General features: G+C 50.1%; 1 protein-coding gene across 2 annotated transcripts in view; it reads left to right on the top strand.

The window, feature by feature from the left end:
• Mrtf (Myocardin-related transcription factor) overlaps nucleotides 1-25,352 on the top strand; it is a 234,930-nt gene that overhangs the window by 48,302 nt on the left and 161,276 nt on the right. For both annotated transcript variants that reach the window (XM_077670792.1, XM_077670790.1), the window contains exon 2: nucleotides 14,607-14,657. Coding sequence is in view for 1 of the 2 variants with exons in the window: in XM_077670790.1 (XP_077526916.1) it covers nucleotides 14,607-14,657 (51 nt within the window). In the remaining variant the exon portion in view is untranslated. The remainder of the gene's footprint in view (nucleotides 1-14,606; nucleotides 14,658-25,352) is intronic.

The following is a 25,352-nucleotide window of genomic DNA, read 5'->3' on the forward strand; positions in this document are numbered from 1 at the left end:
GATCAGCACCTGTGGGAAGCCGCACACGCCGAGTCTCGTATCTCTCATGATTACTCTCGAAACAACGTTGTTTTTCCCGGCGCACCTCACGTCATGGCTGGAAATAAAAGTTTACTCCCCCTTTCTCCTAACAGCCCGGTTTGTATTTCGCGCGTTCGGTTTTCGAACCGCCTTGACGGTAGTTCTCGTCGCAGCTGACAGATGGCGCCACCAGTCCACGGCGCGCGCGCCGCTCGTGGGACCTTGTTCTTGGCGGTTGCACTCGGTCTCTGCAAGAGGTAGCGTCAAAAAATCATTCCCGACGTCTGCCCCACATCAGCGCGTGTTTAGATATTCGCGGACACCGTGCTGCTGGCCGTTATGTGTTTATTTTCTCTTGTTCATTGCGTTTCGGGCTTTGTTTTTTCGGCGACCAAGGCAGTCGGAACGAGCGTGGTGGTGCGTTTCTGAGGAAGGAAACATTTAAATGCGGCGCGTTTATTGAATGTCCTCGTTATTTATTTGCCCATGGGTCTGGACACGTCCGGAGGTCGATGTCCGCTCCACATTTGAACCGCTCAGTTTTGGAACCAAGCACCCACTCGAAAGTTGCGAAAGACGACTGCAGTGTTGCCAGGTCCTCAGAAAAGGAGAGAGAGAGAGAGAGAGAGAGAGAGAGAGAGAGAGAGAGAGAGAGAGAGAGAGAGAGAGAGAGAGAGAGAGCCAGAAAAAGAACAACTTTAAACTGATTTTGAAAGTTTGGCTCAGAAGCGTTCGTTTGCGTAAAAGCATGGCTTACCGAATTAAGGGGTAGGCGGCAATTCCAACAACAACAAAAAGGCGGCCTTTCATTTTTTTTGCTTAAACCCTGTAATGCCCTATGTATCATATAAGATACGCCATCTTTCGGAATTTTCTACTCGTCCCTGGGCCTTTCGACCGCCAAGAAATGCCCAGTAGTATCATTTCTGATACCTCCTAAGCGTTTTTCAAGAATCTGTAGCTCGATAAGTCGCCCCATTGAGTTCCAAATGCAGTTTGCAAGATGGATTTCTCCGTCGTATGCGCTCCCGGTGGGTCTGCACCTACATTCAAGGGTTGTATGATACACTTTTTTTACCGGGTGAATGATACATTATATGCCAACTTTATATGTAGGTATACATATACCTACATGTAAATTGGTATACGCTACATTATATACCTACATATTATCTATGTAGGTATATATATGCTTGCTCTTTATGCGTTTGATACACTGTTATTTTGAAACCCTGGGGAAAATTTTTTTTCGTCGCAGTTTTTTATTGTTTCAGTGACAAACTACAATGTAACAAAGCATTAGAATTTTTATCTACTGTTTTAATTGGTTGGACATTACAGGGTTAATAAAAAAAAGCCAATACAAAAATAAGAAAGTCAGCATGGTAACCGCATGGCTTGGTACAATATTTTAAGAAAAAATGACTATATAAAATAGTGTTAATAGCAACGGATGAAATCAGTATGTGTATAATGCACCGAATAGTTGAGCTTCACGTGGTGGAGGTACCACTTTTTAGTAAAAAAAATAACTTTTGCTGCACCACAATCTTTAGGCTGTTGGCAAAACCTGAGGAAATGGTATAACTTGTATTGCAGAGGGGAGGAGGCACGCAGGGGGAAAACGATTATCAAGAATGAGCACGGATTCGTTGCCACTTCGTCCAGTGTCAGTAAACAGTTGCTTATTGCACCATTTCTTTCACAGCCACTAATCTTTACGATACAGAGCTTACATAAATCCCCCAATTGTTACATTTTTTCTAGGCGCGATAAGGTCCGGAATACTTAGTAAAAAAAAGGTATTTCGCAGTACGTTGTTTGAGGTCCTCTCAGGACGAGAAACTGAGAAAGCGCACGCTTGGCGTGCCAAAAAAAGAAAAAAAAATAGTGGTTGATTCCTCTTTCATAGGAATCAGTAAAACACGAAAGTGAAATGTGCAGCGAAATCTGCAGCTGATCATGATTTGCGGGTCGGCGGCTGTCTTGTGGGTGTGCTTCGCAAGCGAAGTCCTGCTGGCGGGTCGTTTCGGCAAAGGTGCACTGGCGTAATTTCCGTGACGGATATGACGTAATTGAAATTTTGGGGTATCGCGGCATAAAACGCTTTCGTGTAAAAATATAAAACCCGAAAACGAACAACCCTATGTATAACGTACTCTTTAGTTGATTGGTTGTAGTGTTTAGCGCGCCGACGCAACGCAGGCGATGGGGCGCCCCGTAGTGGAGGGCCCAGGATTAATTTTCACCAGCTGGGGATCTTTAACGCGCGCCGAAATCTCGTACACACGGACGTTTTAGCTTTTCGCCTCCATCAAAAAGGCTGCCGCCGGGGCCGGGAATCGAACCCGCGACCTCGTGCTCAGCAGCGCAACGCCTTAGCCACTGAGCCACCGCGGCGGGTACTCTTTAGTACTAAAGATTGCTTCGCCGCAAGAAGACCTTGTGTGCGGGGATGCACCCTTTACAGGCCGCTTGCTTTGTTTACTAGCGTCACTTCCGTGGGACGTTCATAATGATGAAACATTTCCCAATTACGAAATCTGCTAGAATACTTCATACCTGTCAGCCTTGTTCAGCAAAATGGAAACTTTAGCCGTATTTGAGGCAAAACATTAATGCATAACTCGTACTTGAGTGTTAAAAAAATGTCTTAAGAACAATATTTTAATCACAAAATACAAACAGAGTTCGAGCTCGACCCTCGAGCTCATGGCTCGATTCCAAGCCCGACAGTATCAAGAAGCCCCAACAGATGGCGCGCCGGAAGTGCCAACACGGGAAAATTGAATTTAATTAAGCAAACCTCCTTCACGTTCATGAGAGGACCGAGACAGGTGGGAACAGCTTGAGAGGTGGGCGGGGGAAAGAGAAGAGGGGCAGTTACATTGCAGCGTTGGTGGAAGACTATCGTCTTTCGAGGACATTTGCAGCCAAGCGAGCAAATACGCGACAATTTTTTACGGAACCCCTTCCATTGGGGCCCGTTTTAACATAGAGACAGACAGAAAGAGAGAGAGATAGGAAGAGAAAAGGGATAGATAGATAGATAGATAGATAGATAGATAGATAGATAGATAGATAGATAGATAGATAGATAGATAGATAGATAGATAGGTAGAGAGAGAGAGAGAGAGAGAGAGAGAGAGAGAGAGAGAGAGAGAGAGAGAGAGAGAGAGAGAGAGGGGGGGGGGGGTGTTTACCCAGAATCCAAGTTTCGCCGGACTCTCCCGTCAGTTACTAGGTCACTCGTTCAGAGTCCCAGTCTTTTACAAGAGAGCAGCTGTGTCCGAAGAAGTTTGAATGAGCTACGCGCGAAGCACGGAGAGAAGGCCGGCTCGCAGCCGTACATGCGTGGGGCGCGTGGGAATACTAGAAAAACAAAGACGCGATTTCGGCGTACGTCAATAAACACACCGCGCCGTATGCGGTCCGTTGGCGCAACAGAAGGGAATGCGCGCAAGTCGGTGTTTGTGGTTGTTGAGGCGGTTGAGGGGAGGGACAGGAGGAATAGCAGGGGGAACAGCACGAAGCCCTGAGGTACGCCGGGGGCGAGGCCGATTGATAACCAGAATGACAAGAAAAATAAAGGCTTCCGCTGCTGCCTTGCGTGCTCAGCCAACACTCCCTCGGTAAAAAAGGCTGCGCTTGTCGCCTCCACCGTGCTCTTTTCGCCGTGGTACTGGCTGGACACGCCTTATTTTGGCTTCCTTGCGTAGTGGGGCTTGCAGACATTTTTTGAGGCTTTACCTATCACACCGGCGAAGGGACCTACTGGTGATTACACTGCGAGCATGATATTTTTCTTTTTTGCCTCTCGGGGGTGATGGTCGAGCGTGTCTCCCCTACACTTGACCACGAGCTTGAGCAAGCATTAAAAAAAGGAAGCATAAAAAATACAAGGGCCTTGGAGGGAAACCTGCACGTTTGTTACGGCAAGCGGCGACTGGGTCGGGACGAAAAACATGCGCGCACGACACGTTGAGGCAGTTGCGTAACTGTGCGAGTTAATCTTGTTTTGTTTGTTTGCTGAGCGAAATAGTCTTTTCTGCTCGTTCCAAAAGGACGAGTCCACGGCCTTCGCAAATTCTGAGAAAATAAATGAATTTAGAGAGGCACGTGTCGGGTAAACGCGGGGTGTGGGTTACATCGATGTTATGCTGATAGGCGTCTTCCCGCTTAAAAAAGAACACGCGTTTCGCGATAAGACGAATTGCTACGTCGAAATGGCCGGCAAAGTTCAAGGCGGTCTGCTTTCTCCTCGAGACCGCGAAATGTTTTTTTTTTTACCGCGCTCGGCAAGTTTTCGTCCTGCCCTTTTTCAGTTACGTAATATTCTAATAAATGTTGGTAGAGTCTTCTGGGAGCGGTGCCTTTATCTTCGTGGGATATAGCGCAGGCGCACCAACCAAACGAAGGACAGATGTGGGAAAATTAATCTTTATCCAGCTTGGAGTAGGGAGGTTTGTATCTAATTCTGCTGTAAATATGAGGGGGCCTGCGACGAATAAAAAAGACAGTCATTGCTGATAAAATTATGGTCTGTCGTAGCTCACCATCATTTCATCCCTGAATTTAAAAAAAAATCCGGCAGAAAAAAAATATAGGAATGAGTAACGGTCGCCCCATTCCTCACTGACGTCACTACTCATCTCTTGAGGGGATGAATTACGACCCGTCATCGCAAGAGGGGAAATCCAGTCTCTTATTCCCCTGGAAAGGAGTGATTACAACACCTGTTTGCAAGAGAGGAAATGCGATGTCACATACTCCTCTTGAGAGGAGTCATTGCAACTCTTCATTACAAGGAGGTAAATGCCATGGTGCTCCCTTTGAGAGGAGTAATCGCGACCTTCTCTTTTGTAGGGAGAATCCCATGCCATTTATTATTTTCAGGGAAGCAGCTGCAACCCCTGTCCAGAGAAAAAATACCACGGCCCCTACTTCCCTTGAGAAGGGTGATTGCAACCCCTCTCCACAAAAGGCAAAATACCATGTCACTTACTCCCCTTGAGAGGCGTATATAAAGCCCCTCTCCACAAATGGACTAATCCCACCGTACTTACTAACGTTAGGAGCGAAGCGAGTACAAGTATTAACGGTCTTTTTACCCTCTGCATTGGCGACCAGGTCATGACGGATTGTGACAAGCGTATAATACGACCTGAACCTGCGCTGAGAAGTGTGAAAACTGACTTATATAGAACCACTAAGTGCTTGCTAAACTCGCCAGATCAATACGAAATAGGTCAACGGAAAGCGGAAAGTAACGTTCTTGATGGCCATTAAAGCGACTTCAGTATACAGAAAGTTCTGGAAATAAACTTGGCACTTTAATTTTGAAGGGGCCATGCAGACAAACTTCAATGTTTTATGCGAAAGATTTAGTGTTTTATAGTTCTCTGAGTGCTTGTCCGGCAGAAAACGATGCTTTATTCACAGAAAAACTAAACATTTTAAGCCAAAATTTTAATTCTCCCTTTAAATCGTGTGTTTTCGGGCGTCGACAAAGACGTACCCAGAGTAGGGCCTCAAAACCGAAGATAAGCCTGCTGATCAAGGTTGCTACCATCTCACAGACGTGCCCTTTGGTTATCTTGTTTATCGGCCACTTTCGTAGATGGTGCTCCAATACCGTTGAAGTTCCAGTGTTCGCACTTTGCATGTTGTCGGACTTCTATAGCAGCCGCATTTTATTAGGGTTCGTACTAATCGTTTCCTAAAATGTATGCTATGACTCGACAAACATGGTCATGTAAGCGACCGTGACGCTTATGTCAGTTGGTCAGTGTAGTGTCAGACAAGTCCAACGCGTCCGACGGGTTGTGTTGGGCAGTGTCAGCTGGCAAAGTGCCGCACTAACTGCTTCGTTCTTTACGTGTTCGTTCGTAACTGTAATTGTTAACCCCACAATTCTTACTGCTATACAAAGAATGCGCCCTAAATTTAAGCGCTAATCGATCGTTCGGTAAGCTTATAAGCCCTGCCTACTTTGCGTTTGCTTTTGCCGGCCTCAGCCAATCGTACAGTTGGGCATATGAAGTCATAAGTTCTGGTCGCGGGAAATTAGCTAGTGGGTCGCATGACCATTCTCTTTTTTCCTAATTATATAGCTTATTTGAGCCGAACCGAACTTGTGTTTTGTCTTTATGGCCCCCTTAAAACTTTGTACCCTGTGAACGAGTACATCATATTGCCACTTTATGTATAGTTAACTTTTGGGAATAAAGGTGTGAAAGGATGCGCGTTAACGAATTGGGGAAGTACCGGTATTGTACTTCTGCGGTGGGAGCCTCAGAAAGAGAGAGAGGAAACAAGCTCACGCACGCACGCACGCACACAGACAGACAGACAGACAGACAGACAGACAGACAGACAGACAGACAGACAGACAGACAGACAGAAGGGAGAAAGCGGCAGTCTAGTGGCGGGTCGCTCGTACTTTGCTGTCTGAGGTGGGTTCGACTCCCCCATAAGGCTAGGGGTTGCGCTCGTTATCAAAACGTTGTCGGGGAGCAGCATCATGGGAAATTCCGATAACAATTTAAGCCGGTAATGTGGAGCCGGGATGGAGAAAGTACCTCCTCTCGCGATGGGATAAACTATCGGTAGGAAGGCGGAAGAAGCCAGTTGGACAGCAGCCCGTTGATAGCGCCAAGGGAGGCCTTTACACTTAGCGCGACATAAAAGCGACAAGGATTGCAAAAACAAGGGCTAAAGAACTGTTTTCCGAGTGGAACGGAACTAAAAGCGGCCCACTCCCGCTATTTTTTTGTTTTTTTTTAGTTTCCGAAAGAAACGTGCGACAGATGTAAAGAAAAGGTTTTAGTTGAACGGACTGGGAGGAGGGGTAAGTCTGGTGCCGTATAGTGCTAACGGAAACGGCGTGGAATATCACTCTCGATGGGGTCGGAGCGGAGGCGAGCGGCACCCGGAGGACATGACAGGAATAACAAGATCCTCGAGGTTGCGACCGGGGGAAGCGACGGTGAGACGGACGACAAGAAGCACGAACAAACGCGGCACAAAGGCAAACATGGAGAGGAGCAACGGTCGTGTTCGTCTGCCGCCGCGTGTTTCGTGAAGGATGACCGTTTGTCGTCGGGGCTGTGGGTGACAGCCGCGTTTATGGAAGCGGGTTTACTCCCGAGGCCTTCTCGTGGACTCCCCCAGTGTTACTCCCCTCCGCGCTCTGTAACACCGTTGCCTGTGTACTGGGTACACTTTCGGTTTTCTTTGGGGGCCGTCAGCTTTTGGAGCGGTGCTGAGCAGCGTTTGGACGGGCGCTAAGGATGCGTGTTACGGTACATGTTTGTGCCACGTCTGGACAGCGTGCAGTTTTCTCCGTGGGTTGTACCTTCTAGGCAGCGCAACATTGTTTACAAATGGGGCGAAAAGAGATATAGCGGATGTCGTTGGAGAACTGCGTATTTATACGCTCATATTTACGTATAAATATGCGGGCATAAGTACATACATAGATGCTTGCATACATCCATGCATACGTACATACATAAGTGCGTACGGACAGATAAAACGCACATATATACATACAATGTGAGTACATATACACATACACACATACAGTCGCCAGCAAAAGTTTGCGGGATGTGCAGCGCGTGGCCGAGCGGTGCAAAACTGCATTGCTGCGCCACCTGCAGCCAGCGAGCGCCGGGTCGAGGCTCAAGAAGCTGGCGTGCGAGGCGCGCTTTGCGCATGCCTGGCCTTTATTTGTTACCGGGCATCTCTCATCGCTCACTTGCCCGCGACATGCTTTTGATATTTGCGGCAGCCGAGGCGGCGCCGCGTGACCATCGCCGTTGTTCTGCTGTCACTGGTGCTACAAAATACGTAGCCCGCGCCCGCAGTTTGCGCGGCGCGCATCATTGAATGAACCCGATCTTTCAAGTCATGTAATTTTCGACGAATAAATTTAATTTAGAGGAGCTATTTAGGCTACCTGTCGGAAACTGCGTCCGTCGACGGGCTGCATAGAAAAAAGTCGCGTTGCCAAATTTAATCTTGCGGCAAATTTAGCTTTCCGGTGAGTGACTTAGCGCTCAGTCTATGTAGGTATCATGTTAAACATCATACTGAAATTGGCCGTGAGGACAGATTACAGCAAATCATATTTACTTGCCATAGTTAGTTTTTAGGGAAGCTGTAAGCTATACAGTATACCTGTCTTTAAAAGGGCTGTAACTCTTGTTTTGTCGGAACTACCCCAAGACAAATTTTATGATAATTAGCCGCTGAGACAAAAAAGGCAATTATAGGTTAGCTGACAGTTTATTGGAGCTTTGGTTAAAAAGAAAAATATATTTTGTGCTCAACCAGCAGTGCCTCTTGGAAAATAAGGCCGGGTTCAGACTGTTCCCGCAACTGTCGTAATAACTTTAAAGAATAACGTCATTTTACGTCGCAGCCAACCAAACTGCGTGACACGCCGTCTTTTGTTACGTGCCGAGATAACAATATGGCTTTTGCTTCGGTAGTCTGATCATAGCCTAAGATTTATTAAATGTTGCCCGCCGCACAAGCGGCGGCCGCGGCCTACGTATTTTGTAGCACCAGTGACAGGAGAACAACGGCGATGGTCACGCGGCGCCGCCTCGGCTGCCGCAAATATCAAAAGCATGTCGCGGGCAAGCGAGCGATGAGAGATGCCCGGTAACAAATAAAGGCCAGGCATGCGCAAAGCGCGCCTCGCACGCCAGCTCCTTGAGCCTCGACCCGGCGCTCGCTGGCTGCAGATGGCGCAGCAATGCAGTTTTGCGCCGCTCGGGCTCGCGCTGCACATCCCGCAAACTTTTGCTGGCGACTGTACATACCTATATGTATGCATACATACACATGCCGGCGTGCATACATACATACTACATATATACATGCATACATACACATACAAATATGCATACATGCATATCTGCATGCATACTTACATACGTGCACATACAAACATACATACATACCTGCACACATACATACACACATACCGATGTCTACATACATGCATGCATACATGTAGACAGAAAATAAGGTTTGGCAGTCAAGAAAACCTCGGAAAGCAAAGGGGGGGGGGGTTGTGGTGGATCATTGAAACAGTCGAAGAATGTTTTGAGTCAGAAAGAAAGTGGTGAAAAAATGCCCGCCGGGTGGGATCCGAGCCCACGACCTCCAGAATACCGGTCTAGTGCGACAACCACTACGCTACCGGCGGGGCTGTTTCCCCAGCACTTTCTCGAGTATTTATGTTAAGGCATTTTTTGTTTCCTGCACTTGGGGGTGGTAGCCAGCGCCACTCGGACTACTCGGGGTGAAGGGGGCCTTCTTTTTAACCCCCGGGCCGTGACTAGAGTGTCTACGACATGTCGATAGTGGTCGACTAGCGTTGAACCCTCTTAAGCTAACTTTGGCGCCAAGACTGCCAGAACAGAGGCCCTCGCTAAGCATGTAGCGAATCAGAAAATGGGAAATGAGGGGCTCGGTGAAATAAGACAGAAAATAAGGTTTGGCAGTCAAGAAAACCTCGGAAAGCAAAGGGGAGGTTGTGGTGGATCATAGAAACAGACGAGGAATTTTTTGTTTCTATGATCCACCACAACCTCCCCTTTGCTTTCCGAGGTTTTCTTGACTGCCAAACCTTATTTTCTGTCTTATTTCACTGAGCCCCTCATTTCCCATTTTCTGATTCGCTACATACATGTACACATACATATACATGCCTGCACACATACATGCATACATACATACATACATACATACATACATACATACATACATACATACATACATACATACATACATACATACATACATACATACATACATACATACATACATACACACACACATACATACACTCTTGCATGCATGCACAAGGCAGGTGCCATATCGGCATAGGCGGGAGAGTGATTTAGGCACCGAAACTACCATGAGCAATCGAGTCCTTATCATGGCATTCAGATTGGGTACTCCTTTTTAACAGCTAATACTGTTAATATGTTTTGTTTAAATAGGGAAATAAAAACGACCTGGTGTCGAGAGAAAATGAGTGAAATGCCCGCGACAGTTATGTACCATGATATATATAACGGTATAAAAATGTTTTTACAGGCACACCCACACGCGCGTGCACGTACACGCCACGCTCATGTACACGGATACAGGTAGGCAAATGCCTGCATCCCTAACACAAAACGTCCACGCCATTATGGCCACAAAGAATTTTATCGCATTTAAATGGCAGATGTCAAGGAAGATTGCAAATGTTTTCTCCCTTTCCGTACCTGGTGCAACGTGACGAAGTGTGAAACGCAAATTCAGGGCTTTGGAGTGTCGCAAACGAAATCTGCTGAAGCAAAAAGTGCCAGCTTTTGCACAGGTGTACACCCTATATAAAACAGCAAGCAAATTGCACATATCGTCTTGTCACGGGTGCTTCTGTCACACCTATTTAACAGGTACAGTACAGCTCCAAATTTTCGCAGAGTCCTCCTTTGTGGTAGGCGCCAGTAAAAGGGAGTGCAGCCGTTGCTGGAGGCGTCAGCCCGTCAGGCCTGGACGACGGCGTCTGCTAGAGCCGGCTCTCTCAGCGGAAGCAAGCAAAATGTCAGACGTCAGTATGTTTGAATATAAATAACTTTCACGGGATATGGTTCAAGCTGCAGTCACGAAGAAGCATCGGCTGGCCCCCACTGGTGACCAGGAAAAGAGCCTCGGGCTCCTCGCATATTGTTAATCTTCCCTCTTTCGCTTACTTGTTTTGTTCCCGCTCGCGGCGAGGCGCGCTCTCGTCAACGCTGACGAGCGTGGCGACCGACTCGTCAACAGTGGCTGCGTGCCCGCTGCCTGGCGCCGCAACCTCCGCTCTCCCCCCTTACCCCAGGTCTGCACCGTCGCCCGCCAGTTCGCCGCGCGCGGTGCAAGCATTTTCTCCCTCCGCTGCCTCCGTCTGCATCGTCCCTTTATTTTCGCCGACCACGCCCGGAACGCCCATCCCCCTGCACTGCACGCAGTGCTGCCTGCCAGACTGAGGAGCCTCATCTACACTGAGAATATTGAGATGACAAAGGTTATATAGGCCGTACGCTGCACAAGTACCAGGAAAAGTTTCAGTGTCATAGCCCTCTATGAAGGCGGATGACCACCGGAGCTCTTTTGTGGGTCATTGGTTGTGGGTCATTGGCTGAAAACTGCCGTTCAAACCGCGATCGCGCAGAGGGCGCGTTGAGCGGGATTGTTGCCAAGCCGTAGCCTTGCGTTTTACTCCTCCCGGTATTCGAGGTCCCGACCGGCGTCGCGCTTGCGCTTGGCGACCGCGGCCCGATCGTCGTCGGTGGTTTCCTTCCGCCGCGTTCGCGTCCATTGCTGCCTATTTTTTCTTTATGAGTAGGCTTAACTCCGCAACAACACAATGAGGGAAAGCCAACTTATTTATAAGATCAAGCTTACACCGATTTCCTGAAAGTCAACTTCACTTCTAAACACAATTGCATTGCTGGGAAGAGAGTTTTTTTTTTTTCTTTCGAGGGCAATAACCCCGATTTTGTTATCCAAATATTATGAGACGCCGGAAGCTAACTGAAAGTGGGTGTGCCGAAGTGGGTTTCGCCTTTTCTCGCCCTACGGATAGTCACCGACTCACCGCCACCACCACCATCGTCGTCGTCGCCGTATTTTATGTCCACTGTAAGGTGAAGTCCTGAGCCACTGACTTCCAAGTGGTCCTATTTTGAGCTGTCTGAGCCGATCCTTCGCCAGCAAATTTGAGCTGTACTCGGGAACAAGAACGGCAATAGCTCATGTACTGTATCACTCCGCCTAAGCGATGGACGCGGCTGCCAACAGGCGCGCACGTTTTGAAAGGAAATTGCTATGAATACGTGGCATCGTCTGCCTTTTCTCCCGTAGTTTGTTTGTCGTATCTGCAGTATTTTATAAGAATATTATGTCCAAAAAATTACGGAAATGACTCGTACCATGTTCAAAATACTCACAGTAACGCAATACTTGCGCCACCCGGAGTAACATCCAGCTACGGTGATGAGGCACAGCGGCAATTTCCGTTGTCGTTCTTAAGTTGTACCCGAGTATAGTATGTCTTCTACCCGACTGTGCTTCATCTGTTATTTTTACTCCTATTATTCCTTTTTCATGGCGTCATATCCGTCACAAAGATTTCATGGCGTCATATCCGTCACGGAAGTGACGCCAGTACAACGAATCAAGCGGCCTCTAAAGGGTGCACCCCTGCACACAGGGTCTCCTTGCGGGGAAGCAACCTTTAGTACTAAATAGTACGTTATACTTAGGGTTGTTCGTTTTAGGGTTTTATATACACCAAGATTTCACTGACGTCATATTCGTCACGGAAATGATGCACTACTCATTTGTCGAAGTGACCCGCCAGCGGGACGTCGCTCGCCAAGCACACCCACAAGACAGCCGCCGACCCGCGAATTATGCTGTTCAGCTGCAGATTTCGCTGCTAATTTCACTTACGTGTTTTACCGATTCCTATGACCGAGGAATAAACCACAGTTTTTATGGATATTTCTGCGCCTTTAAGGGCCCAAAGCCTTTTGTCCTGCCTACTTGCTTTCTGATCGTTTCTGTCGGTCGCGTTCGCTCTGGGACCCGCGGCAAAACGGTCGGGCGCAGCACTTGGCCGTCGCGCGTACAGCTGCCTCCGCTGCGTCTGCTTTTGTCCCCTTGTGCAGTGGCAGCGGCGAACGGCTGGGCTCTAAATAGCCCCTTACTCTTTCGAGCGGGCAGAAACTCGCCGACGCTGAGTGGCACGCCGTGTGGTGTGTTGCCGTCGGACGGGGAGTATACTGCTGCCGTGCCGCTGCTGTTGGCTTCACCTCGAGCACTGGAGTCTCTGTGTGCTCTTGTGATTGTGCGACGGACGACGCGACATCCCTCTTCACCCCTATCCACCCTCGCCCTCTTTCGTTTCGTGCCACAGTCGTCGTTACACTGCGGACGGAAGGAAAACGGCGGTGTGCTTGTTTCGTCACCGCCCACCGCGGCACTTTTCCCCGTGATCAACAGCTCTCCTCTCCCCTTGCTCTCCGCTGGCCTAGATGAGGGCTCTCTGGAATGTGCTTAGGCACGTTTCCCGGTGTGAAGCCAAGACTTACGGGATTGTCACCCCGTCGTCTATTGTGCCACCTTGAACAACGAAGAGCGCCTGTCTATTGTAAAGCCCTCACATCCCGGGTAGCGAAGGTGACGCGGAAGATTTTAGTTGTGCGTACCGCCGTCGCCTTACGCAATATGAAGGTGCTTAGAGACAATCCTTGATTAACCTGTCCTGGAAAATCGAGAACCGGATCGCGTCCCGTGCAGTCCGCGGACTGTCCGGGACTGATAATCGATGAGGCCCATTGATGCCGAATGGTGAGGGTTTTACGCGTCGAAGCTGTATGGTCCAGAACTACTATACGGGCCGTAGTGGAGGGCCACTGATTTATTGTGGGCCGCCGTTGCTCAACGTTACTAGCGTAACTTTAGTCTAACGCCAGATTCAGATCAAGGCATCATACCCCCAGCTTAGCTTACGGCGCCTCGCAACACCTCATGATATATCCACCTAAGTGCCCACACTGGTAACAGACACCCCGACAGGCGTCCTGGTCTTGCCAAACGACACCATCAGTACCCTTTATTCGCATCCCAGCCCTGGAGTTCAGACCTGGAGGACCAGCGAGTTGGTGAACCGGACTTGCAGGACGGCCGCAAGGGTACTGAGGGCCCCTACCGCTCATAGAAACGACGCTTAATCCTTTTTTCTTGTGGGAGGGTAAATATTTTCACCGCCACCACCACTGCTGCGTGACGTCCCTCCAACGAGAGATCTTCCTGTAAAGATTGGTTCACTGCAAGTAGCTGGGTAGTTGTGGGAAACCAGCTTCACGGAGTGATGGCATTATCACACGCCTGGTCTGGCAACTGACGGGACAGAGGCGTGTCCTGTCGCTTGAGAGAGAGAGAGAGAGAGAGAGAGAGAGAGAGAGAGAGAGAGAGAGAGAGAGAGAGAGAGAGAGAGAGAGAGAGAGAGAGAGAGAGAGAGAGAGAGAGAGAGAGAGAGAGAGAGAGAGAGAGAGAGAGAGAGATCACGGAATGCCCAAGAAACTCCTTTTGTGTAAAATGAATTTAGCAAGACACACATGAAAGTATTTTTACTCTTCTGTCAGGAGGAGGAGGAGGGGGAGAAGGAGGAATAAATTTTTATTGCACGAGCGCTGGTGCTCACCCGGTGGGGGCGTCCCTAGTCCGGGATGCCCTGGCCTTGGCTGGCAGTCCAGGCCGTCAACGCTCGAGAGAAATTAAATTTGCCCAATCTTTCTCCTAAGTTCTACGTCACCTTTATGTCATGTGCTAGAAAGCTTCGCTGGCCCTTACCTTCACAGAGTGGAAAGGCTGTTGATATTCTTTTATTACCAGTCGGTGAGCCCAAAGTGTCCTCGTTGCTTTCGAATTTCGAAGCAGCGAAAATTTCCTTTCAAGTATAGACAGCCCTAAAGTTTGCGCGTGAAATCTGTGTTAACAGGATTTTTTGTCTCCTTATCTCATCGCAGAGGTCTACCCGTGCAAGGACCTTGACGTCCGGCGCATCGCAAAGCTCTCACGTGAGTTTTTCATGCTTCTTTATTACGGTGTTTGCGTCAGCCTAAAGGGGCCGTGGAGACGAAATACAAGTTTGGGTCGTCAACTACACCGCTCCTTCACTATAACATTGATATCAATTTTCTCTCTAAGTTTAAACAAATAATCGAGGTGGTAAAGAAAACACATGAAGCAGTGGCGACTCCCCTGCCACTTTCTGGCGATATCTCTATGACGTCACAGTCTTCTTTCACAGTCTATGACGTCACAGTTTGACGTCACAGTCTATGACGTCACAGCGATTGGCGGTGGCACCCTAAGGCACCGCCAAGGAATATGACTGGACGACTGTAGTGGTGTCTCTATTTCTGTTTAATCGTATCACTTGAATGCTAACGTGCAGTGAACACTCTCATGACTGCGTTTTTAGTGCAGAGCACTTTAGGGGCTCACCTTGTCGTCGTAGCTCGCTCGCTGGACTCAAGTACAGCCACACGGCGTTCCGTCGTAGCGGCTGTCGTCGCGGCTTGGAAAGCCAAGCGGTTTATATGGTCGTAAGCGTTCGAAACTCTAGAACCGCTGGCGCTTGTCATACATCTCCCCGCTGCTTAGCGCTAAGAAAATTGCAGGTACGTTTGAGGCAAAATATACGTAATTAAACGGCAGCGCCCGCGTTCATTTAGTTAGGAACGCGCGTTGGGTTGGTTTTTGCGACAGTAAGCGAAAAAAAAACAGTGGCAGTGCAACGCCGGCACGTGCGGGAGGAAAAGCAAGCACAAAAAGAACAGAACTCCCGGGGGTGCAGTTTCAGGCAGGGGGCGCGCGAGCACTGCGAAGGCGGGAAATTTGAATTGCATTGGGTGGTAGCAGTGAGAGGATAATGGGGCCACAGCCCATTATGGGGAATCACTGCTCTGCACGTTCGACAGCTTTAACATTGAGTGGAACGGCTTTAATTTTTTTTTTAGTACTAGCCATGCATATCACTTCACTCCTGCAAATATTGTAGCGCAATATTTGAAAGTTTTTCAATACTTCTTGAATTGCTTTTTTGTTAAAAAAGTCTTTCGTAGCTGGAGGGGAGCTGCGGGAGTTACCAATGGCTAGTTCCCTCGAAATGAGCAAATTTGTATATTGTCTTCGTGGTCCCTTTAAGGTTTGTTCGCCCTAGTAGCCTGCATTGCCATTGTAGATATTGTAAACTCTGCTACAAAAGCTACGAATATCCTGCAGCACAGAGCGTGCACTGAACGCATTTCGAAACGCATTTCGAATGACGTCGTTTTGACCGCTCTACTGTGACGCCAGTGCCCAACATCTTCGAGTCGTCGTGCACCTTTCGACACTTGGCTGCGTGCGAAGTCTTTATTCTTGTACCGTCGAAATGCTTCGTGCGCTGTTCTTTTGAGAAGGCGTGCGTTCGAAGTTCGTCCCATAAATCTGCACTGATGTCTAATATGCACGCAACACAGTTTCCCCTTTTTTATCTTCGCGCGCTTGAATTGATTTTCTTTTTTTTCACCTAAGCCTCGAGACTTGCCTCGTAGTTGGAAGCAGGCGGCTGGTTTTACTTGCGTGGCTCACGACGAAGGCGTTGGTAGAACCTTCTACCGCTTATTTCCGCGTTGGTGGGAACACCGCCATGTTCCGCACTATTCTTTTCTCTTTTGAGTTTGTCGTGAAAGCTCGTGTGGTTTTGACGATGGGAATGCGCGCTCTGCGCGCAGGAAGGCTATTTAACGGACCCTGCAAAACTTCTTTATATTTTTTTTCTAAATCCGGCTTGCTTTCATCCAGTACGTACAATTTCTTCTGCTCTGTGCCCGTCACATAAGGGGCTGCTCTAGCAGCCGGTATGTGAGCAGCACAACTTGCCCTAAATATTTTCTTCTCTGTTTTCTCTGTTTTTCTCAGCATTGTTTGCCCGTCTGAGTGGCTTCACTCAGGCTGTGTCGCGGCTGTTTGCCAGTTTCCTCTAAGTTTCAGCAATAAACGCACCCAACGGTTAGTCTAAAGAAAACCACACACACACACACACACAAAAAAAGCAGAAACTGCAGAAAGCGCATCTGCTGCGACGAGCAAATCGCGCGGTGGCGCTCTCCGCCGGCGGTAACTACACCGTTCGCAGGGCTTCCAGGCACCAAACACCACTTCTTGTACTTTCGGTATTTTCTGCCTTGGCCCAAGGTTGTATAGACAGAACAACTGCACCACTTTCACGTTTACTTCGACCGGTTTTGTCCCCTACATTTGTCGAAAGAGTGTGCGTCGCCGCGTTTCACATATAAATGGTTGTAGCTGTAGACGAGCGTGTCCGGCACTGTGCGGTCGCGAACTGGTGTTACAAACGTGGCCTGACGGAGGAAAAAAAAAATTAAACCCAGTTTCACCCAGTGTGAGATCCTCTGAAACAGTGGAGGTGTGGTTCTCTCGTGTCGGCCCGAACGTCAACGGGCGCTCGGCCGAGAATGGCAGCGCCGTCGCCACGCAAATTCTACGGTGTTTGCGCAAAGGAATCGGAAGCTAAACGCGAGCGTCCGGGAGGCCCCCTCCTCTACCGGGAGGGAGAGGAACCGGCGCCTGCGAGACCACTGCGCCCTCTATCGGTGGATATGGGTACCTGCTCTCACCCCGGCGTGACGCACGACCTACAGCAGACGGACGGAAAGGCTGGAACTGCAATAGATCCACTGATAAAAAAAGGTTCTGGATGCGAAAGCGTCGATGTCCGAATAACCGCCTGAGACACCTTGCCCCCGCACCGCGTTCGTCCTTTTGCCGCTTGAGACGATATGCTTCACTTCGGCGCCTTACGCTTCCGAATGGTTTCGAGTCCAGTCTGCACGGATAAGAATCTCTCTGGTGTCGCTGGAGACCTGCTTATTAAGAACGCGATATCAGTGAGCCGCGGTGACTCTGGTGTCGACTACGTTATGAAAAATGAAAAGCTGTAGGCACTGCGGATTGAAATGCCTACAAGTTTTGTCTCCCAGTTGTTTACAAACAAGAATGTCTAACTGCGTCGCCACTCGTTGCGCCCTGGTCGCGGGGTGCCCCCTCCTTCCTTGCTTTCTCGCGATTCCTTTCCCCTACGTTTTCTTTCGTTCGCGCCGTGCTTGTTCTTTCCTCTGCAGCACCGCCGCACCGCGCCTGTGCTCCTTTCGTCCCGAGTCCTGGCGCCGGCGGCGTTCGTCGCGCGCCGCCGAACTGCGTTACCGTCGCCCGCGTCGGGGGGGGAGGAGGCGGTCGTCGCAGTCGTGGGCCACACGCCATGGACGTAGCTGCGCCGTTTCTTCCCCGACGCACGGCGGCACGGCAGAGAAATAGCGGAGCGCTTGCTACCCCTGGCACCCAGAATAAAGCGGGTTGTGTCGCTGGCGCGCTACTGGGGCTATCGCGCCGTCTGCCGGGTGGTAGTTGCCCCATAGCGGCTGAACCGTCGTAATGTCGTCACGAAAAAATTATCTGTCGGTTAGGGGATCGTAGAACGGGTTACCAGAATTAACAACTGCACCGTAGAATCAACAGTTGAGCTAGTTGGTAGTGGTTTTGAATGTGTAGAAGTAGCGCAAACTCGACACGGACACAAGACGAAGGAAGTAAACGTGGTATACTTCCTGGTTTCAGCGCTGTGTTCTGTCTACTTCCTTCTTCTTGTGTCCGTGTCGAGTTTGCGCTACTTCAAGATGTTCAATAACAAATTCTTCGGGCGGCGAAAGCTTTGTTGTGCCGTATACAAGCCGGGAGCCTTCGAAAATTCTCCCGTTTTGGAAGTTTTGCCAATATTTTAAGGACGTACACTCTGCATAATTGTGGCGAATTTATTAACGAAATATTTGTTAATTTATTCGCTTCGCTGCTTTGCGTTGTACAGTAAGAGTGAATGAGGCTTGCAGTTGTTGAAATGGCTACGATTCATTGCCTCCAAGACTAGTCACCCCAAATGCAACCACTGCAATCCAACGAGTCAGATATGCTCTCTACAATTCTACTTGGTTGTACGCACTGGATTACCTGCTGAGTTAATCTCTGGCAGTCCGAATGGAGCGACCTTGCATTTTAAAGCGAAGGTATATATGGCTAGGCTAAAGAAAAATCCTCTGGCGCAACTCAATGCGCATGCGCGAAAAATATGGAGAGGAGTTAGAAGTAAGGGGCTGGGTTTATAGGAAACGTAGCTACACCCTCGCTGCTACCGACACTGCTAAGTGGTAACGGCTCGTCGGAGGGAGCGTGAAAACAGCGACCGCACGTTACAGCTTCGCTGGTTATTTATCTGTAACGGAGTGCATGGGCGCGTTTTTTTACAGGAAAGTGTTTTATTCCCGGATACACGAAGATTTCGCTGACGCCATGTCCGTCACGGAAGTGACGCCAGTATAACGAAGCAAGCGGGGCTTGCAAGCGGGAAAGCATAACGCGAAGGACCGAGGTTGGATTCCGGCCACGGGAAGAGTTTTAGATGCGAAGCATCTCATGCTCGGGGCTGTGTCCCTCCCTCCCTCGTTGTCCGCCGTCCGCACTCTACTGCGCATGCGCGTCTCTTCAGCCCCGTCAGCGTTTGGGCTGACGTCAGCGCAGTCCACTAAAAAAGAAATAGTTAGGCGGCGCCCGGTTTCGATCCCACGACTCTCTGGCCGCAACGGGAGGTACGTGGCGCTCTTCCCACTGCGCTGCAAACCGAGACGGGAGCATGTGCTACGAACGCGCCTTACGTCCTTCACTCATTCAAACTACGTCAAGAAGGTACTGATACAACGAAGGTACGCGAAGCTGAACGTCAACGGAAACGACGAACTGAAAACTAATGGGAACTTCAGTCGACCCCATGGCTGCTTCGCATACTACTCAGGGTTCCCCTGCGGGAAGATGGTGTGATTTTTTTTTTCATTCACTTCACCCACGATCATTTATCATCATCGTCAGAGCAAGTTGGCGTTCCTGCAGAGCGTACTGGCATACAACGGCATCAAGGAGGAGTCTAAAGCTTCGCTTTAAGAAAGAAATTGCCACAGGCCGTGGTTGTTGTTGTCCCCGCTCCCCCGGCACAGCCGCTTGTTGTCATTCCGTTCTGTTACCCAGGGCCGCCGGTGGGAGGCCAGAAGCCACATCGCCGGCAGTCCTGTTTTCTTGCATGCCGTTTTCATGCGGGCGCGTGCGCGCGGACGGCGTCGCTCTAAAACGAGCACACTGGCGCGCTTGTCTGCTCGAATCGCCCTTTGGGACCCCGGGCGTATGCACGGAAGGCAAAGCTAAAGAAGAAAAAAAAAGCGGTTCCTTCACTGCGGTGCTCCTTGGGGTCCGTTTCTTCTCACTGCTCTTTCTATCTTCATCCCTTCCTCGCCGAGATATCTGCCTCCCCCATCCCCCATCTCCTCCTGCGCCTCTCTTCTCGTACCGAATTCCCCGTGTTCCCTGGACGCAGCCGTCCTAGCGCTGATTTGTGTTCCTTCGCCACGGATCGTTGAGAAACGTGCACCCCTTTTCGCTTCGCGTTCGCGTTTCTTCGTCTGCTTTATTTTGATTGTTTTTTGGGGAGTCGTTTTAACTACCACCAGCCGGCGGGCTGAAAGGTTCCGGCGCCTGGTGAAACCCCCGAGACTGGTATGCTGCAGGCGGCCGCTTTCGTCGCGACGCCCAGCTCGGTCTTCGCTGTCGACCCAGTGCCTCAAGTTAGCACCTCACGCGATGACGTCATCACCTCCCGGCCGCACGGAAAGCGGCGCGAGGGCCACGACCTTCATCGTGACGTGCACTCAATGCCTGCGCCTGGCCTTCGTAATGCCCTGATAACAGCGTTTGACGGGCTGTGCGGTGCTTTTTCTCGAGTTTTGTACTGCGCTACTGTTGGCAGCAGCGTGCACTGGGGTTTTACAGGGCCGCTAACGACGACGAGGACGTCGTGCTCTGCATAACGGTGCCGCGGCCGGGATCGCGGATCGCCTGGCACGAGTCCTGCCGCGTCGCTGGCCGCTTAGCTGCCGTGCCCCTGGCGTCAGCACGACAATGTTTTTGCGTGGTTCCTCTGATGTTTACGTGCTCACTGGCGGCCGACTGTGGAACGAAGGAGATGCGGGAAACAGTATCGCGGGGGGCCTTCCTCAGCGCTAAGTACCATCGTTCAGCGAAACAAGTTTACGCAGGGGGCGCTGCTTTTTAAATGGTTTAATGAAGAATCGCCGTGTCACTTTAATTGAATCCGCTTGACAGCTGGAGGGAGGGAATTGGCACTGGTGGCGGTAACCTTCGAATAAAACGGGTCCACCGTTTCTGCGCCTGTCCGATTTGATTTTCCGCTCATTAATTCAACGTGAAGGGTTTCTAATTCGGAGTCTTCATGACGTACGACTGAGCAGCAGGGGTTGAAAGTAGCGCAAAGCGCACGCATACACGGTGTTTACATTCGTTACGCTGTTTAGGTTCCTGTAAGCGCCCCTTACGCGACCGTAAGCGCGTACGGAAACAGAGGCTCATGCGCTCAGTGGCTGTGGCGTTGAGCTGCTGAGCCCGAGGACGCGGCTTATATATCCCCGACGCGGTTGCTGCTTTTCAGAGAGAGAGATCAAACTTTATTTGAAGCGGAGCATGCCCGGGCTGCCGTAATGGGGTTCTGGTGGGCCGGGAATGCGTTCAGACGGGTTCTCCGCAGGAGTCAGGCCTCCGCACTTAGGCATTGTGCAGGGCCTTAGCAACTAACATTGGCTCGCATAATCCAGGAGGTCTGATCCCGCCGAACGCTGCGCGAAGTGAAAATTAACCATTGCGGGACTTTGTCTAGCGAGAAAAACTTGCGCGCATTCGTCGGGTGTACGCATTACAGATGCGGGCCAAAGTTCCTGGCGTACGAAGCGGAATCTTTCTGCTGTTCTCCGTTTGGTGCCGGCACAAACAGCGGTTGCGAGAACGCGCAATTTCCTGGATGTTGTTTGCGATGTCAGACGTGGCATGAGAGCCGACAGTTCACCGCTTCGGGGCTTAGCAGTAGCTGGATCGCCAGCTTTGAACTTCAAAGCACAATTTTGGTACCTGAAACATTCCGAAACTTTTATTTATTTATTTATTTTAAATCAATGTCGCATCGGCATTTTCCTAAAACTGTTTTTGGCCTAGTGCCCATTTGATTTAATTTGAATTGCTTTAAACCTGCGATAGCTTTGGTGGTGCGGGTTTTGTCCTCGAATGTTTTTTTTAATGGGTAGATTAGAGGACAGGAATTAAATTGGATTAAATGGGCAATGGGCCGGGCGAGGCACGTTCAGAGGACCGGGCGAAGATCAGGCGGAGGAGCGGCCCAGCTTTCTCATGAATATGGAACGTGGGGTGGTAAAAGGTGTGGATGAAAAATGTGGGGTGATCGCCTGGCGCGAGGACAAGTCCAGTAAGTGTGGTTAACGTCGGCATAGGCACCACACACCTGATAGTGGGGTGTGCCATCTTGGATCATGATATGGTGAAGAATTAGGTCACGAGGGAGGGAGAGAGTCTGCGCCTGGCGGATGTAAATGCCTTCGCGGCGTGTAAGATCAGCAGTGGGGGGAGGAAGGTTGTGGCGGGAACTTCGAAGGTCCTTCAGCTGTTGCCTCCGAGCCTTGCGATGGGCGGCGCGTTCTTCTTTTGGGCTGTAGTCCTGAGGCCAGGGTTGAGAAGCGAAAAACGAAAACGCCCGGGTGTCAAGATTTCGACTCACGTTAAAGGTCTCCAGGTGGTGCTAGTTAATCCGGAGCGGTACCTTACAGCCCAGCTGTACACCTTGGCGTGTAAAACCTCCGAAAATTGCAAGAACAGCGACTCTTCAGTGAGGCAGGCATAACCGGATTGCGGAGGACGTAGCAGCTGCTTGGAGAGAGAGAGAGAGAGAGAGAGAGAGAGGAGAGAGAGAGAGAGAGAGAGAGAGAGAGAGAGAGAGAGAGAGAGAGAGAGAGAGAGAGAGAGAGAGAGTATCTTGTCTTTGAAGCACAAAGCGCTCCAGCGCGAGGCGTAAACGAGTGTACCGGTGTTTTTTTTTACACTGTTACGTTCTAGCGTGAGGCGTAAACGAATTTCCCGGTGTTTTAGTACCGTCACTACGTGAGACGACGATTACGACGACGACGATGACAGGAGACGCCAACAGCCCGAGCCCCTAAGGGGTTTCGCCCCTAAAAGAAAAAAAAAGGGGGTGGGGTGGGGGCAGGGGTAAGACATCGAGTTTTACACCGGGATACGGATGGCGATATATACGATGATAAGCCAATCTTCAATACCGCTACCCAAAACGTGACGTAACTGATCCCTGCTGCTCGGATGCTATGTACGTACCCTGCAAGAATATTTCGAAGCGGAGTCACTCGAACCCTCGGACGTGCAAGCGTGCGCAAGTTCCACGCAATGCAAGCGATGCGCACATTCCGGGGTTAAAGTATCCCGTCGCGCCTTAACGTCGCCTACCCTCGTTCTCACAAAAACTGTCCAAGGTACCACTGTGAGCGACAGGACACGATTTGATAAAGAAACGTTTCAATAGCCCGGTCGTTGTTCATAGTTTTTTTTTACATTGTAATGAATGTTGTAGGCACTTAAGAGTTTTGAATGCAGTAGCAATGATGTCCGATTGAACGCCACTGATTGTAAACGGCCGGAGTGCGAAGCTTAACCGAGCAGCGACCTCTGCCGGCGCAGTGCGCTGTCCCCTTTTCCCCCACGTGGCTATGTGCATTCACAGACGTCGCTTCAACGGAGGCGTGCGCTGCTTTTCTTTGTATTTGGTTTCTCAGTCATACGCTATGGAACCATACTACGTGCCGCAGCCAATTGGAGTTTACGTACCGTTTTCGCGGCTACAGATTGCGCGTGCCTCTTCGCTGAGTGGTCCAGTTAATTCCATCGCATTAAAGATTCAAAAAGAAATTGAGGACGACGGCTCTGAAGATATACAGGCTGTTCACGGGGTGGTTATGCAAACAGTTCACAACACGCAGTGCTGTGTAGGTGAACATCCTGGCATCTGCAGTTGCGAAGGTAACGCAAATTAGGCCAGTCATGAGGATTTCGAAGATGATGACGAGGGGGAAGAGCTGGTCGTTGTGATAGTAATTCACCATCATCCTGCCTACGCCCACTGCAGGGCAAGGGCCTCTCCCATAGGTCTCCAATTACACCGATCTTGTGCTAACTGCGACCAATGTATCCCCGCCAACTTCTTGATATCATCTGCCAACCTAACTTTTTGCCGCCCCCTGTCACGCTTGCCTTCTCTAGAGATCCACTCTGTTACCCTTGATTGATTGTACGGCTTAACGCTCCGACGCAACGAAGGTTATCAGGCACGCCGTAGTGGAGGGCTCCGGATCAATTTTGACCACCTGGGGATCTCTAACGTGCGTCGAAATCTCGCACACACGGGCGTTTTTTTTTTTATTTTCGCCTCCATCAGAAAAGCGGCCGCCGCGGCCGGGAATCGAACCCGCGACCTAGTGCTCAGCAGCGCAGCGCCTTAGCCACTGAGCCACCGCGGAGGGTGACTCTGTTACCCTCAATGACCAACGGTTATCTTGCCTTCGCGTTACACGCCCTGCCCACGCCCATTTCTTCGTCTGAATCTCTACTAAAAGTCCTTAACACGCGTTTGTTCCCTGACCCACTCCGCTCTCTCCTTATCCCTTGTGATAGTAATTATGATCGTACTAATGGTGGCTGGATAGAATGGGGTGACAACGATGACGAGAAGGCGGAAAACAACACTCCCCAGCATGCTGGTTCTATAAATACTATCGCATCAAAAAAAAAAAAAGGAGTAAACAAGCCAAGCTTCGCTGCTGTCGGCCCCCTACCACGCGTGAGCTCGCGAACCCGTTCTTCACCTCTGCAGCAGCGACAGCAGCTGTTTCCTTGTTTTGATCCAGCCGTGTTTGTTGTCGATCGCAGCAGTTGTCGCCTTCGGCTGACCCGAGGCCACCGGTCTGGCAAGGAAGCTCGGGGCAGGTGTTGTGCTGCTGCATCAAAGGGAGCCGCCGTGATGTTCGGCCGTCGTCTTCGGTTCCTCCCAAGTGGCACGTCTCGTGTTGGCTGCTGCCGCTGTTGCTGCGGCTGTCAGCTTAGAGCCACACCGCGGCGCTAAACATGCATGGGCTTGATTGAGGTTCTGGCGTTCTTCCGCAACTTCCAGCCGTGCTGTTATCAGTGGATTGGCGCTGTCAGATCGGCCTTCCACTGAACACGCATCAGCTTGAAATCTAAGCGTGCCTTGGAAGTTCTAGCGGCGGTTATATTTTTATTGGGAGATCCATGCTGTCAGATCGGTGTCGCGATGCTCATTGATCCATCTATTCCTGGACGTGCTCCTGATTTATTTGGTTGATCGTTTTTTTTCATTTTATTGGTGAATTGTTTTAAACTGGAGAACTACTGGTTCACTACCTGCCGGACGACTGAATGGCTCCCCGTCTAACTGGCTGACTGACTGACCGATTGCTTGCTTGCTTGCTTGCTTGCTTGCTTCCTTGCTGTATTGATTGATTGATCGACTGATTGATTGCGGGGCGGACTGGCGCACCCGATTTGGCAATCTTAGCTTAGCGCCTCGCGTACAAATTAACACCGTGAAGCTCAATGAAGAGAAGTGATACCTCAACCCTTTGTATTGCTTTGTCCCCACGGAATACCCAGCTTTCTCTTCGGAACATAACGTGCGCTATCGAGACCTGCGGTGGTACTCCCCAGACTGGCACTGTGTAGCA

This window comes from Haemaphysalis longicornis, unplaced genomic scaffold (assembly GCF_048455015.1).
Source record: "Haemaphysalis longicornis isolate Haplotype H1 unplaced genomic scaffold, Haemaphysalis longicornis Haplotype H1 scaffold_5, whole genome shotgun sequence".
Lineage (NCBI taxonomy): Eukaryota > Metazoa > Arthropoda > Arachnida > Ixodida > Ixodidae > Haemaphysalis > Haemaphysalis longicornis.